Source organism: Electrophorus electricus, chromosome 18 (assembly GCF_041902795.1).
Source record: "Electrophorus electricus isolate QZ-2024a chromosome 18, ASM4190279v1, whole genome shotgun sequence".
NCBI classification, from domain to species: Eukaryota; Metazoa; Chordata; class Actinopteri; order Gymnotiformes; family Gymnotidae; genus Electrophorus; species Electrophorus electricus.
Genome location: NC_137514.1, coordinates 6,483,114 through 6,498,488, shown reverse-complemented (window position 1 = coordinate 6,498,488; position 15,375 = coordinate 6,483,114). Strand labels below are relative to the sequence as shown.

The 15,375-nt window shown below is 43.2% G+C and overlaps 2 protein-coding genes and 1 long non-coding RNA gene across 4 annotated transcripts; 2 read left to right on the top strand and 1 right to left on the bottom strand.

Annotated features, from left to right (window-relative positions):
• Positions 1 to 37: 37 nt before the first annotated feature.
• Positions 38 to 5,985, bottom strand: rnf11a (ring finger protein 11a). 2 transcript variants are annotated; one of them, XR_003411456.3, is made up of 4 exons: positions 5,505 to 5,985; positions 3,046 to 3,215; positions 2,373 to 2,603; positions 38 to 1,167 (listed from the first exon to the last, which is right to left on the bottom strand). XR_003411456.3 is itself a non-coding variant. In XM_027022301.3 (3 exons), exons 1-3 carry the CDS (start codon positions 5,601 to 5,603, stop codon positions 2,432 to 2,434), a joined length of 441 nt encoding a protein of 146 aa, XP_026878102.2. In that variant the 5' UTR covers positions 5,604 to 5,985; the 3' UTR covers positions 38 to 2,431. The 2 variants fall into 2 exon arrangements, 1 of the variants encoding a protein (XP_026878102.2); XM_027022301.3 differs by having other exon boundaries at positions 38 to 2,603.
• Positions 4,344 to 5,810, top strand: LOC145652053 (uncharacterized). Its single transcript, XR_014118251.1, has 2 exons — positions 4,344 to 5,254; positions 5,480 to 5,810. It is a non-coding gene; the product is annotated as an uncharacterized LOC145652053 (long non-coding RNA).
• A 246-nt stretch (positions 5,986 to 6,231) lies between the features above and the next one.
• Positions 6,232 to 14,798, top strand: rad23aa (RAD23 homolog A, nucleotide excision repair protein a). Its single transcript, XM_035534999.2, has 9 exons — positions 6,232 to 6,502; positions 7,531 to 7,692; positions 9,201 to 9,379; positions 9,619 to 9,656; positions 9,736 to 9,863; positions 10,369 to 10,450; positions 12,326 to 12,456; positions 12,777 to 12,950; positions 13,183 to 14,798. Exons 1-9 carry the CDS (start codon positions 6,437 to 6,439, stop codon positions 13,294 to 13,296), a joined length of 1,074 nt encoding a protein of 357 aa, XP_035390892.1. The 5' UTR covers positions 6,232 to 6,436; the 3' UTR covers positions 13,297 to 14,798.
• Positions 14,799 to 15,375: the final 577 nt, after the last annotated feature.

Genomic DNA, 15,375 nt, shown 5'->3' with positions numbered 1-15,375 from the left:
TAATAAGCTTTAAAAAAAAACACAGACCACAAAGATGATGATTGTACTTCACAGGAGTTTGCCATTTCATTTTGCATTAAGAAAAAGATGGAAGAAAGGTTATAGTAGAGCTACATTTCTAAGCATATTCAACTTTAGATCAAATGCAATCGACACATCTTACAATTTACTCTCACAATTAGTCAAACTTTTTTTTTCACCCAATATTTCAATTATGTAGCTTCTCATTTTTTGTTTAAACACACAGATCCTGAGCCCCCCCTCCCAAAAAAAGTAGTACACAAAATGTCAGACTGCTGATTTCCTCAAAACAAAATGTCACAACCTTAACTAAAACCAATGTTCTTGTCAGGCTGAATTCAGTCACTGCATTCATAAATGTTCTCATGAGAGTTTGAATCAGATTTTTAAAGTACATCTTAAAAGCCGTATGCAGTCAAGAATCGAATCCTACATCAGACATGAGAACCTTTCTGAATACAGATTCCAACATTTCAATCATACAGTTCAATAACGTTAACCTGATTAAATCAGCCCTATACTTAAACAATAATAAAAAAAAAAAGTTGCAATTCTTTTGCTTTCAGCATAATGCATCATCTGGTGACAACAGAACTTTTTTTTTCCTTTTGTTTTGTTAACACATACAAAAGACATTACAACAAGCAGTATCAAAATTGAGAAAAGGCTGAAGCTCTTATGACAGTCTTTTTGTCTCTTTTCAAATAACATTACAAAAAGGAAGGGGAATGACTGTAAAGCTTCAACTCTCAGTGTCGGTTTTTGGTTGGCCAAGATAATTGAAAAGGTGCACAAACACGATTGTATCATCGTAACTTTCCTCCAAGTATCATAAGATCATTCACGACGACACCAAAAACAAAGAAAAAAAATATATACTTCAACAGCATGCAAGATCAAGGCGGAGCAGACTGGATAGAAAGACATATAGTACAATATATTTAAAGGCAAAACCATATGAAAAGAACAGTTTATAGTGAAGATAACCCACTTATGCTGATCTGAGAACAGTTTTGGCTGCTGTTTTTTTTTTCTGTTCTCATGGTTAAGGACAAGGCTTTTTGTGGTGGAATCTCAGTAGACTAGCACAATAAGAGCATCTTCCACTCTGGTAGCCAACAGAAAAGCAGCCAAGGAATCCATTTCCTGCAATGCACCAAACAAAACACAAAATCAAAACAAACAAGCCAAAAACAAAGAAAAAAAGAGTAAGAAACATAATCTTTTAAACCAGAGGTGTCTAACCCCAGCCTTGGAGTGCATAGTTTGGTGACTTCCCTAGTCTAACACACCTGATCTACCTCATCAGCTGATTACCAGGGTTACTAGGTGTGTTTGAGCAGTGATATCACCAGACTGTGCCGTTGACTCTGGCCCTACCAAACCATGGCTGGGTTCCTCTGCTCTAAAGAGACATCTCTGGAGATTACCTTCCGTGTGTTATTCAAAGTACATGTCAGTGTTCCAATGACAAGCCTGACTATATCAAGGAAGGGCAATTCCTTGTGTGCTGTACAACGTAGTGTTTCTTAGTCTTTAGCGCAGTGTATTTCGAATTAGCAAAGGCAAGTTGAATCAGGTGTGATTGCGCCAGATAGACACTGCATTGTGCTGTGCTTTGCCAGGACTGGACGACCCATCTCCAGTGTGAAGCCTCACATCAAGACATGCAATGCAGCAGATTGAAAGTGAAAAGTGCAATATATGTAAAGCAGACACGCCAATTACTGCACGTCTGCCTTTTACGTTTGCATGTTGTCTCTCACTGAACAGCTACAAATAAATGGCTCTGATTATCCTGTAATTACAGAATGCTGTTCTTCAGTATGACTCACAAGACCCAAGGACTCACTAGATACCTCAACAGCACACCCAAGCCTTTGCTCTTAGCGAGCAAACAACCTCCACGGGAGAAACCTGTGATGGGCAGGTCAAAAGACCAATCGGAAAAAGACGGCTGCTTCTTATATATATATTGCACGCTTAGAGAAAAAAAAATGGCTGGGTAACAATAAAATAATCCAACCACATTTAATTGAAGCACTTTCCCAAAATGATCCTACACAAGACCTACATTTATCCTTTAAAGATCTATATCATCTATTATCCCATACGGGTTAAGTTCTATACTCTTGTACATCAAATTTTAAGCTACTTGATCTCAAGAAAACATCTTAAAAATGCATCTCTGATCAACACAGGGCTTTTTTTTTTTAATCTGCACCCATACTACTTTAGATCTTTCTTTTAACTCCTGATCTTCAGCTGGTACTAACACTCGCACTCGCACACTCAATCGTACACCTATACCACCTTCTCTGCCCCTCCCTTGGCCAACACATCAGACACACCCTCCAGTGTGTACCGGCCCCTCCCCACATGCTGGCAGTCTCCATGGCATCGGGCACGCTCAGTTGGTCTCATAGGAGGAGAGTAGCGCTGCATCCACAGGCTCCATGCAGGAGGGGCAGGTGAAGGAGCGCATGAGCCAGGTGTCGATGCAATCCACGTGGTAGATGTGCATGCAGGGCAGGAACCGGATCGGGTCGCCATACTCGAAGTCCAGCATGCAGATCACACACCTGCAGAGAGGACGCGTCACACACACACACCAGTTGCTACAGGGGCCGGCCAAGTCTGCCATCTACCACAGATGCGATACTGACTTGTTTTTCACGAGCTGCTTGCACGTCCTATAGAAATTAAATTTTGATTCAGTTCATGATTGTTCTACAAAATAACATTTTAAAAAATGTTCTGAATTTTAATGTACAATTCATGCAAGTAATGCTAATCAATCATCACAAGCAGAGTAAAAGTCACTGTGCAGTCAAAGAGTGCCAGATGAAAATTAAGGTTGCCAGTTAGCACTCTCTGTCTGAACAGTGCCTTTAATCATGTTTATAGGCTAAACCAAACTCATTATAGTCAGAACTCATGATACCACCAAAACTATCCCTTTAACCACATTCGTTCAAATGTTAGTCATGTTTTTGCCATCTGTGGAAGACTGCCAGTACTTACTCTTTGATCTTCTTGTCGGAGGGCTCTGAGCCTGGGTCGAAGATGCCACGGGGCAGGTGCTGGGTGAGACCGATGCGCTGAGCAATTCGCACCTGCTCCTCCTCTGTCAGCTGGGTGGCCAGACGGGGCTGACTGGGCGTGGGGTGGTACACAGGCACCTGCTCCCGCTCCTGCAGGACAGAAGCACACACACACACAGGCACGTATTTTATGACTGTAGTCTGAGAGCTAACTCAGCGCTAAACCTAACCTTATCCTTAACCTAAACTTAAAAAACCTACAGAAAAAAGGTATTCTTTATTTAAATAGACAATTTATATAGATTGTGCTATTTATACGACTTTAGAGGGAATGTGCCAGTCTCTGGTTTTATAGTTGCACACAGTTATACACTCAAATCTAATGAGGCCAATTTTAATCTCAAATTATCGATAATTATTTTACTTTACATATAAGAATGCACTATTGGTGGAAATTCATAAAGGCACTAATTTGTTTCTGGAAAACATAACCTGAATCATGTCTGTATCTCAACAAATATTAAACTAAAAAAGCAACTCTGTGTGATATGTGGCTGTGGCCAACTAGTGAAGCATGTGACTAACAAAATCCATCATAAGAAACAAACGCCACACTGATTAGGTAACATGCCACAGTGCAACCAATTTAACTCTGATACTGATAATTGTATTTGAAAAAGAGCCTAACATGGGTCACTGAAGGAAAAATGCAAGGCTGACTAATGTTGATTTTAATTTAGACAGCTAAATATAGAACCTAGTGGTTAACTTAGAATCCATTATCACAGTGTCTTATGAACACAAAAACAAAGCACAACTTCTGCGTTTTCTAATTGGTAACCACCAGTTAAACACCAAAGTGTCTTGATCAATCTACTTTACCTTTTTATAAAAGAACCAGGCTGTGTGTTCAAGCCAAAGGAAACAAGTTATCAGTAAAACCCACAAACGTCTGCCTGCTTTATGGGTACATGGCTATGTTAATCTTGTATTACACCTGAGGTATTATTTCTTTATATACACTAGCAAAGTGACCAAAACCACAACCAGTAGCTTCACGCACCTGGGTATTCATTTCTGTAATGTAACTCTAGTCAGGACAAGCATGGCTGTTTCTGATGTCTACTGTACAGAACAGGGGTGTAACATCACAGTGATTCTGATCTGTGCATCAATTCATGAGGCTACAATGTGATTCTAATGATCTAATGTACCTTAATACATTGTGAAAGTATGCATTTAAAAAAAAAGGATTTATTACATTTTCCTTCCACTGTTTTGTGATGAAAGCTGATAGGAATCATCTCAGGGTTTCCATTCTGGCAGAGCTTGATAATTTACTGTCAACCTGGTTTTGGTGGTTTATTTGTTTGATACAAGTATTGATCGGAGCAACGGTGTATTACCAAGTGTAAATCCATCCATCATGTTGTAGTATTCTTAAAAACAGTGCCAAATACTGAATCATTGCCTTACAAATTGAAATCCTGTCATTAACACGACAAAGCATATTGTTTACATCTCTGATACCCAATTACTTATATTTGATGATTGAATGCAGAAAGCAGTAGCTTCCAGTCCAGTTGTGAGGGACCGCCAGGCAGTCTGCTTTGGGCTTTTATCCCTGCTCATAGTTGAGCAGGTTTAACCAGTGCTATCTACCTGGCTCAGGTGTGTGGACAGGTAGAACCGGTCCAAAGCATGGGAAAGGCACAGATCCCACAGATCCCTGATGACTTAGCTGATGACCTTTTACCTAAAGCACCCCTTATGTGGATAACCAATGTGCTCGATTAAGTTCATGTTTTTCTGAATCTGATCTATTCCCCCTTAACTACTTGCTTCAAACACATACATGTAAACACGTGATTGGAGCAGGTAGTTAGTCTCTGCAGATCATTCTTTGGGAATGTGATTTTTTTCTCTCAACTAAATTACTCCACAAATTACTCAACCCAACAAAAACTCAGCTCGTGAATTTCAACACACAGGAAGGTTGGGTCGTCTTAGCTTGTTGTTGTTATTGGTGAGGCTCAAACGTCTCATCTTTTTATTTTTGTATGCATGGCCCAAAAGTGCCGCCAGGAGAGTGGGGGGAGGCATGAAAACGAAAGAGGAACTCCACTTTTCACCATGAAATAACTTTTACATTTAATAAAGTTTCATTGAAAACGGACTCCAATTAGAAGGTTCGTTGGTCACTAAAGAAATTAAGATTAGACATAGCCTATATTTGAGCAAGAGAATGCAAACGGGCGGTTTATTCATTTATATTTTTCGGCCCATCCACATCTCGACTGACGTTCTTAACCGTGACCGCAGAAACTGTGTGCGCCATCGACACGGCAGCGTTTCGCGTTCACGAAGTAGCTATTGGCAGCAATCTAAAAGGTGTGTATTCCGTACTTTTACAGCAAGCCGTTCTCGGTCTGAAGTTACCTGATACGGCGGTGGAGGCTCTCCAGGAAGACTCGCACCTTCAGACTCGTTCAGAAGGGACAAGTCGTCGGCACCCTGTGAGGACAAACAATTCCCCATTTACCTGGTCCTATAGTTTAGAAGACGTCAACTCAAAATCTGCCCGGCGAGTGAAGCCCCGACAAACCCTCCCCCCGGTTACTCGCGCAAGCCACCGCTCCAATTCCGTCTGTTTGTGTTGGTTTATAACTGCTGAGTGACACCGCGGCTTGCCCAGCTAGTCAGCCAGCTAACTAACACCCCACCAGTAAAATAGCTAACTAGAGAGCCTCAGTCTTAGGCTAATTTAAGACTCGCACATTAACACCCCACGTATGGCATTCACTGTGTGTGTGTGTGTGTGTGTGTGTGTGTGTGTGTTCGGCCTGGTTCTCCAGCGGGCTCATATTTTTAGGTGAGCCCTCTTGACGACTCCATCTCCCCTTTCGCTGTGTTTACAAACTGCTGGACCGGAACTACGATTGCACTGCATTGTGGGTAATAATCTCGACTGCCCCGAATTTGCGCCGTTTCGCGCTGATTTTAGCTCAGTTTACCATCACGAAAACATGCTTATCACCGAGAAGAAAATAAGCCGCTGGCCCCTTTGGGTTCAGAACTGGGATGGACGATTTCCCCCGTGCCGAGCGTGTCGGCGCTCCAGGCCAGTGGCGGCAGCAGAGCGTCTTTCCACGCGGCCCTTAAAACGTAGAAGAAGCGCGACGACGAGGGCGAGCGCTTGACGTACGAGTGTAGCATGCGAGCTAACGTTAGCGAGCCGAACAACCGCACTCCCGGGCGCCCGTGAACTACCGCCGGCTCCGCTGGAAGTGAAATCCGCGTTGATAAGGACGCAGAGAGCTGATATTTCCGACAAAGTACACGCGACAGGACAAACGGCGCGTTTTCCAACCATGCAGATCACCCTAAAAACATTGCAGCAACAAACCATTCATATCGACATCGACGACGATCAGACAGTGAGTAACTTTGTCGTCGTTACTTGGTCGTTACTTGGTCGTTACTTGGTCATTACTTGGTCGTTACTTGGTCGTTAGTTGGCTCCGTGTGTAAAAGCGGTGTCACGGCAGCGCATTTCCACGTGTGACTCCTCCATTTTGGTCACCACCGGACCGCTCTCGTGTTTCCCCGTTAAGCGTTAACGTACTTAGTCGTTTAATTGCAGTGGTTTTGTTGTTTTTGTTTGTTTGTCTGTTTGTTTGTTTTTACCGACTGGCACGTAACGCCCGACAAACTGGCTGCACATAGCCTCGGATTTCCTAAGCAGTGATTCCCCGATGACAGCATGACCAGTGTTTTCATAACGCACTCACAGCCATAGTGTCGAGCCTGGGATGGTACGGGTTTACCGTTGCGGAGATAACGACACGAAAACGGCGCTTGTGCCAGTTTTCATCGTGTTTTATCGTCTTTTTATTGCCATGCTTAAGGTAGAGGAGAACTAACACGACTCTGCAGACTCGGTTAGCTGCATCCAGAGTATCGAGAGGGACCGGGAGAAAAGCTGAATATTAAGACCTTACACCCTTTCTTAACATTAATGTCACCCAGTCCCACAAAACCCGTGTCCTGTTCACGCACTTAATTATAATTATTTGGAAATCCCTAAATTATGTTTATTCTTGATTTTAGAGTTTTCGTTTGCCATGAAACTCAGCGGAGGAGGCTGTCCATTTTATTAGTTTAAAGGACGCAAACACGCAAATGTAAATCTCACTGCGAATAGTGCAGTGATGTTGCTTTCTTAGCTGTAGCTGTTTACCGGAGGATGCTTTCATTGAAAAAATTAAGTTGTTTTTTTTTGTTTTCCACCCTTTAAAATTTATAGTTGAAAATCCTGCTTACAGTCACTGTGTTGCTAAAACAAGTATCGTTTTGGAGCAGTCCCCCAAACATAAAATAATTAATGCTCGTGGAAACAAAAAGGGAGTTAAACAATTTTAAAAAGGCATATTTTTGCGTGTGGTTGTTGCATTATATCTCTCAGGTGAAGGCACTGAAAGAAAAGATAGAGGCAGAGAAAGGCAGGGACAGTTTTCCAGTTTCGGGACAGAAGCTGATATATGCAGGCAAAATTCTGCAAGATGACACACCCATCAAAGAGTACAAAATCGACGAGAAGAACTTTGTTGTCGTCATGGTATCGAAGGTAACCTGCACCTACACTTTATAATTTATAACTTTTTGTGTGTGTGAATGTGAGGGAAAACCCACCCACAGAAACATTTATTACTTTGTACGTGTACAGCTAGAGACTGGGTGTCAGGCCACTCACTGATGCATATACGATCACTGTGGCTGATGCACCTATACCTGCTTAACACCCAGTACCATGTCAGTGATGCTGCTTTATTGAGGAGGGGCTCACACCCCCTCATCACATAGTCCTGAGGTCAGAAACTGGGTCAGTAATGAACATGGCAGATGGTAGCTGTCAGTAGTCATGACAACAGATGGACTACAGTCTGAAATAGTGTACCTACAGTTGGTGAAACCTTTGGAATTGCCCGGATCTCTGCATAAATAGTACCTAAAATATGACCCAGTCATGTACATCATAATGAAAAAATACTACAGTACTACATTCTTAGTTCCCAGTAACATCAACTCAGTGCTTTTTGTATGTTCTGGTCACTGCTGCACGACAGTTAGGAGGGATTTGGCAAAGTCCTCCATACAAAACTGTTTCACTTTAGGCATAATTTTAGTCTTCCAGGTATCAGGACATGGCCCAGTGTTTTAATGATATTGAGGTCAGGACATTCTAAAATATAGCCGTTTTTCTATTTGAGCCGCTCTGTTGTGGACTTGCTGACCTGTGTGTTGGAATACTGTTGTGATGCATGGCCTAATCTCTTTGGAGTTTTAGATCACTTTTTACTAAAGTTATTTTTGAACAGAGCTTTTAGATTTGACATTGAGCTACGGTTTCCTACAACAACTTTGAATTGGTTGGGCTCAGTGATTGCGAGCTGTTCACACCCTAAGTCATCCAAGTAGTCCCAGACATCATCTTATTCCCGCCGTCACGTCTGACCATTGGAATGAGAAACCTCAGTAGTTCTCCAGTAGTGGTGTTGGCCTTTTGCAAGCCACCCTAAGGTGAGTGGGTGGGTGAGAGAGAGAGCTTTGAAGAGCAGTGGTTTCATCCAAGGAGACCTTCATCTAAATATCTGTGTTTTATTCTCAGGGTAGACACATGAACCCAGGGGTTACCAAGTGTAAGGGATGTTTTCAGATCAATGAACGTCAGCCTATAAATATGTTATCAGTTCTAAATATGTTCATCAATTTGATGGAAATAAAATTTTCTGGTTTAGTAGATATGGCAGGACAGGTCAAACCCATATCTAAATTTACTGTAGCGCCTTAGTTCAATTGTCCTATTTTAAAGAGGTCACTTTCTCAGAGTTTCACATAACCCTAATTATTTAAGCCCAGTATTTATGAAATCGTTTTCTGTAAAACTATGAAATGCACCTATAAGTCTGACAGTGGGTGGTGAGTGCGTATAGGACATCACCATAAGATTAAGGGCAGTGTGTACACCACCAGTCCAGAATGCCTGTATCACATCAAATGTAATTACCCATAGCTTGCACGCCTGATGAAGGACCGCTGTCTGAAATGCCCTGTTTCTATGGAAACCTTGTGTAGCCAAAGCCTCCGCCAGTAGCACCTGAACCACCAACAAAATCTGCTCCCACGCCGACACCTTCCTCATCCTCTTCCTCACCACCTCCTCCCACCCCTGCTGCCCTGCCTTTCTTCTCGGACGAGGACAACTCCCCGTGCGATCCTCCTGCCACCGTGTCTCCATCCAACAGCCCAGAACAGTAAGCACTTTATTAGGACAACTGCTGTGACGCATCTTCCTCGGCATCTTCATCATTTAGCTGACGCTTTTATCCAAAGCGACTTGCAATTATGAGCGAGTGGTTTTTGGGAAACGAAATCCAAGACAACAGGATTTGGTCTGTAAAAGGTAGTTTTGTAAAAGGTAGAACGTGATCACTGAAGCTCTCCTTGCATTATTGTTCAAAATGTTCTTTATTTCTCTCTCTCTCTCTCTCAGTCCTTGCCTGGGTGAAGAGGACTCTTCTTCAACACTAGGTAATCGCGTGCATGTGTGTGCAACGTACAATTTGTATGATGTTCTTTGTGTTTTTCATGTTTTTGCCGTGTGTTTCAGTCACGGGGCTGGAGTATGAGGCTATGCTAAAGGAGATCATGTCTATGGGTTATGAAAGGGAGCGAGTGGTGTCTGCTCTGAGGGCCAGCTTTAACGACCCCGACCGCGCCGTGGAGTACCTGCTCAATGTGAGCCGTTCCTGCTGCGTTCTACGCTCTGTGCACTTCACCCTCTACCCTTTAACCTCCACCCTCTGCTGCATGTGCTTAAAATGCAGAGCACATCAAATCATGTCTGTGAAATTAAAGCAAAGTCACAAAACAGAAGGATAAATCTGCCCAGTGTACCTTTGGTTCACCAAGAGAGACAAACTGCTCTTGGGGGTGAGGGGAAGTGTAGCTACATGTAAAATGTCATGATTAGCAAGCACGATAACATTTAATTGATCAGAAACTGGCTTCTGTTTATACTCAACTCGCCACCCACTGGACAAAAACTACTAGGATTTGCTAATTCAAAAGCCCGACCAGAAATGCTAAGCCATAAATGTAGCCAACATCCACTGATTAGCGTGTTGTCATTTAGATAATGTTCCACTGTTAGCTTTCATTGATTGACAGCCCTGTGATGGTTCATGTGAAATCATATCCTTTGTCATGAAGGGTCCTGACTACTAACACGCACCTCTTTCAGGGCATCCCTACGGTCCCCGTGCAGGAGACCCGCCCCGCGGCCGCACTTGCTCCCGCTCCGGCTGCACAGCCTGCTGCTGAGGGTGAGTGTGCCTGGATCCCTTCCCTGGATTGCTCCAGGCGCCCTGGACCAGCTCGCTGTGCAGCAGTGGCTCGGAGTGCTTGCCAGGGAGCGCTGCCGTGCGTGTCCGCGGCTGATAAATCGCAGAGTGCTCTCTGAGCCAGACTGGCAGAAGGTTTGGTCCCTGTAAAGGCTGTTTGGACGAAGGGGATTGAAATAGAAGGTGGGAAGGGAGACCAGCCCGATAGGCTGAGGGAAAAACTGACCAGGGCCTCGTTAAGCTCGATAGGCTGAGGGAAAAACTGACCAGGGCCTCGTTAAGCTCGATAGGCTGAGGAAAAACTGACCAGGGCCTCGTTAAGCCCGATAGGCTGAGGAAAAAGTGACCAGGGCCTCGTTAAGCCCGATAGGCTGAGGAAAAAGTGACCAGGGCCTCGTTAAGCCCGATAGGCTGAGGAAAAACTGACCAGGGCCTCGTTAAGCCCGATAGGCTGAGGAAAAACTGACCAGGGCCTCGTTAAGCCCGATAGGCTGAGGAAAAACTGACCAGGGCCTCGTTAAGCCCGATAGGCTGAGGAAAAACTGACCAGGGCCTCGTTAAGCCCGATAGGCTGAGGAAAAACTGACCAGGGCCTCGTTAAGCCCGATAGGCTGAGGGAAAAACTGACCAGGGCCTCGTTAAGCCCGATAGGCTGAGGGAAAAACTGACCAGGGCCTCGTTAAGCCCGATAGGCTGAGGGAAAAACTGACCAGGGCCTCGTTAAGCCCGATAGGCTGAGGAAAAACTGACCAGGGCCTCGTTAAGCCCGATAGGCTGAGGAAAAACTGACCAGGGCCTCGTTAAGCCCGATAGGCTGAGGGAAAAACTGACCAGGGCCTCGTTAAGCCCGATAGGCTGAGGGAAAAACTGACCAGGGCCTCGTTAAGCCCGATAGGCTGAGGGAAAAACTGACCAGGGCCTCGTTAAGCCCGATAGGCTGAGGGAAAAACTGACCAGGGCCTCGTTAAGCCCGATAGGCTGAGGGAAAAACTGACCAGGGCCTCGTTAAGCCCGATAGGCTGAGGGAAAAACTGACCAGGGCCTCGTTAAGCCCGATAGGCTGAGGGAAAAACTGACCAGGGCCTCGTTAAGCCCGATAGGCTGAGGGAAAAACTGACCAGGGCCTCGTTAAGCCCGATAGGCTGAGGAAAAACTGACCAGGGCCTCGTTAAGCCCGATAGGCTGAGGAAAAACTGACCAGGGCCTCGTTAAGCCCGATAGGCTGAGGGAAAAACTGACCAGGGCCTCGTTAAGCCCGATAGGCTGAGGAAGAACTGACTGTAGCTGCATTAAGCCTTATAGTCTAGGATAAACTACTTCATTGTGAACCAATATAATTGTATGCCTGCGCAAATTCTGTTGTAACAGGAAAACGGATAAACAAACAAAAAGAATAGGTACCCAGTCTGAACAGGACTATAGCCTAGCAAATGTTGGCTAAAAATAACAGTTGCTTGACCGCTCATGAAATCCATGGTTTATGTATTACCTCAATAGTTCAAGCTTGTTTCTCTTGTAGTATTTGTTTACATCCCAGTCTCTCTCATTTATGACAAGCTGCCATTATTTAGCATATCTGATGAAATGCTAAACAAATAGTAAAATGAATGTGACATTAGTGTATCGTGAGATTGCAGACTGTGGTACTATAGAATCGCTTGACCTAGCCGCGGTACTGTGGAGATCTGGTTGACTGTTTTAAGTTCATTTGCACTGAGCCTTTTACCACTATGAAAAAGGATGAATAGGATTTAAGTATGTTATTTTTATCATGGAACAGTGTGTGGGAAGCTAACTTTATATTAATTTAAAATTACAGATAAAAAGTGACTTTATCGTGTGTGTGTGTGTGTGTAGGTGAGAACCCCCTGGAGTTCCTGCGCTCTCAGCCACAGTTCCAGACGATGAGGCAGGTGGTTCAGCAGAACCCATCTTTACTACCATCACTGCTTCAGCAGCTGGGCCAGGAGAACCCGGAGCTGCTGCAGGTCTCTCGCGCGCACGCACACACACACACACACACACACACACACACATACAGACACACACGAGTGGGAGGGCAGGCACACTACTTGTTGCATTTAGAACTTCACATTCATGACAGCTCAGTAGAGGTCAATCAGCAACTTATCAATTAATGATAACATGCACTAATGCTTTCATGCCAACACACAGACACACACACACACACACACACACACACATTTCTGCATTTCTTCTTGCTTCAGGGAGGTTAAATATCATGACTCTATTTTGTGCATATTGTCTAATGTATATTTTTCTGCTTTGGTTTGTTTACTGTATCCAGCAAATCAGCCAACACCAGGAACTGTTCATTCAGATGTTGAACGCACCACCAGGAGAAGGTGATGGCGAGGGCCTAGAGGGGGCGGAGCATGCCGACGTTGGTGTCATAGGTGACGAAGGTGCACCTGTCAACTACATCCAGGTCACGGCACAGGAGAAAGAAGCCATTGAAAGGGTGAGGACATGGACGTGTGTGTGTGTGTGTGTGAGAAGAAATGAGAGCAGAAGAGTACAAGTAAAAGGCTGTTGGTGACATCTTTTCAAAGGAAAATCCTCCCTTTATGAATAAGTCTTGTAGATATTTTTCGTTGAAATTGTTTGTAGTGTTTAGAGAGTTTGCTTTTGTACACTGTGTATAATTTTGTATTTTGTTCTTTTATCCACCTCCATCTGTTTACACACTCCAGTTAAAAGCGTTGGGCTTCCCTGAGGCGCTGGTCGTGCAAGCGTACTTTGCTTGCGAGAAAAATGAGAATCTGGCCGCCAACTTCCTGCTCAATCAGAACTTTGAGGACGAATGAGATGTCTCCAAATGCTTGGCCTTCCCCAAGCCCCGCCCCTTCACTTCACTACACACATGCTCCATCCTCTTAAGACACGAGGACTTACCATTTCTTCAGTCCGTTAGGGGAAAGGTTAATAAAGCTGGACTCCGTTGCAGATGCGTGCTAGGGATCCACTGACTAGATTGGGGGAAAAAGGCACACAAAATAAATCAGTTCAAAAAGGGGTGTGGGTGTGTGGGTGGGTGTGGGAGTGAATTACAGGTGGAATTGAATATGGAAGAATAAGTCTGAACTATTATGTTTGGGTTTTTGTGTGCGCATGCACAATCAGATTTAGTTTTTTCCTCTTTGAGGAAGCATTTGTTAATTATTGTTTAAAACTATATAAGATTTTGAATCTTAATTTTAGTCACCAAGTACTTTTAACTGAAGTACACTATGTATGACCCCATCACCCTAACAGAAAGCAAAACCTTGTCTTGGCTGTATACAAAACAAGAGTTGAGTACACCACCCATGCTTCTAACTATGATAATATAGTGATGACTGCACTTTCTGGTGTGGGAGATACGCTTGTGTTTTACAGGTGGCCTGTGTTGGTCTTGTGTGCAGTATATAGAAGAGACTGTTCACATGGGGCTTATTTAATCAAGAATGACCTTTTAAGTTTATGTTTAAGTAATGTTTGGGATTACAGTATAGGATTCTCCTAATATCTGATTTTTTTTTTTTTTTTAAGCATTACAACCACCCCCGTGAGCGCACACAGAGACACACACATACAGCGGGCCCCATGTGTACATACAGGCCCCAGCCTCTTTGATTCAGAAACACTTGAAAAAATGTTTTTCAATTACATGAAAAAGTCAATTGAACTTTCATAGGGCAAGCAAAACTCTAGACTGGCACTTATTACAAATAGTCTGAGAACAGGCAGAGTTAGAATGTGGAAGTGTTGCAAGGGCAACATGTTTCAAATGATGTGGGGTTCGTTTACATATCAGAATTATAGATTGTGTTTAAACAAAGTTTGCAGTTGCAGAGTTTTCAAAGCACAGATTAAAGGCTAAATCAGTAGGTGTGGCTAATAGGAAGTCTTTTTTTTTTTTTAGTAGTAGTCAGTGGGTAATTTTGTGATCAATGATCTTGGAATGGATTGTAACAGATGTTGCTGTTGTTATTGCACAAGATGCTTAACTCTATTTGATTCACCAGTGTTGGTCATTTTGGCATCAACAAAATTTAAAGACCATATCCAGTTCATCATGCTCTATGCAAAGCAGAGCTCATCTGACAGATCCTGATTTAATTCCCATTGGAGAATTCCCACTGAGGAAGGGCAGAGTAACAGCTAGAATCTATTTTAATGTAGGCATTTTGTCTTTCCAGCAAGAATAAAAATGCCATGATGGAAGCCTTTTTTTTTTTTTTTTTTTATGTATATACCCAAGCTAAGCTAATCAGTGTTTTTGTTGTGCAAGGATAAGGTTGAAGAATAAAATATAGTCTTGCTGTTATCCTAGTTGTATGCAGTGTAATTCATAACTTCTTAGCCCAGCTCTTGGAGACGTGATGACATGTAAGAATCTCCTTCCAAACTCCAAACACACATAAGAGATACATTTATTAAAAATTTTATCAACTTTTCTGAATCTAATATATTAAGTGCATTAGTTTAGGTTTGCAACTAACCTCTTCAGCATGAGGCATCTCGGATGTAAAAAAACAAAACAAAAAACAAACAAAAAAAACCCCTACTGACTTTGGTTTTATTAAAAAATACAAGTACTAACCCTAACTGACAATTGATTGGTTGTGACCACAAAACACCAGGAGCACCTCTATCTGTCTGTGTGTGTGTGTGTGTGTGTGTGTGTGTGTGTGTGTGTGTGTGTAAAGCCTACCGGTCTCTTGTTGCTTGGAGCAAGTGTTAAATTTTTGCAAACCTCTGGAAACCCCAGTAACCAGTCCCTGCAATTTTCACCATATATGCACCAGTGAATGAATCTTATCTGATGCCTAAACCTCAGATTGATTTGCACTGATATCACTGGTAGGTTTGTATATGTACAGCACTGATAAAATCACTGGTAG

Excerpts from the sequence above, each read along its gene's own strand:
- rnf11a (XM_027022301.3), bottom strand. The coding sequence starts at position 5,603 with ATGGGGAATTGTTTGTCCTCACAGGGTGCCGACGACTTGTCCCTTCTG. Across the intron at positions 3,216-5,504 it reads AGCCTCCACCGCCGTATCAG|GAGCGGGAGCAGGTGCCTGT; the intron begins GTAACTTCAGAC and ends TCTGTCCTGCAG. Across the intron at positions 2,604-3,045 it reads TCCGACAAGAAGATCAAAGA|GTGTGTGATCTGCATGCTGG; the intron begins GTAAGTACTGGC and ends TCCTCTCTGCAG.
- rad23aa (XM_035534999.2), top strand. The coding sequence starts at position 6,437 with ATGCAGATCACCCTAAAAACATTGCAGCAACAAACCATTCATATCGAC. Across the intron at positions 7,693-9,200 it reads TTGTCGTCATGGTATCGAAG|CCAAAGCCTCCGCCAGTAGC; the intron begins GTAACCTGCACC and ends AACCTTGTGTAG. Across the intron at positions 10,451-12,325 it reads TGCACAGCCTGCTGCTGAGG|GTGAGAACCCCCTGGAGTTC; the intron begins GTGAGTGTGCCT and ends GTGTGTGTGTAG.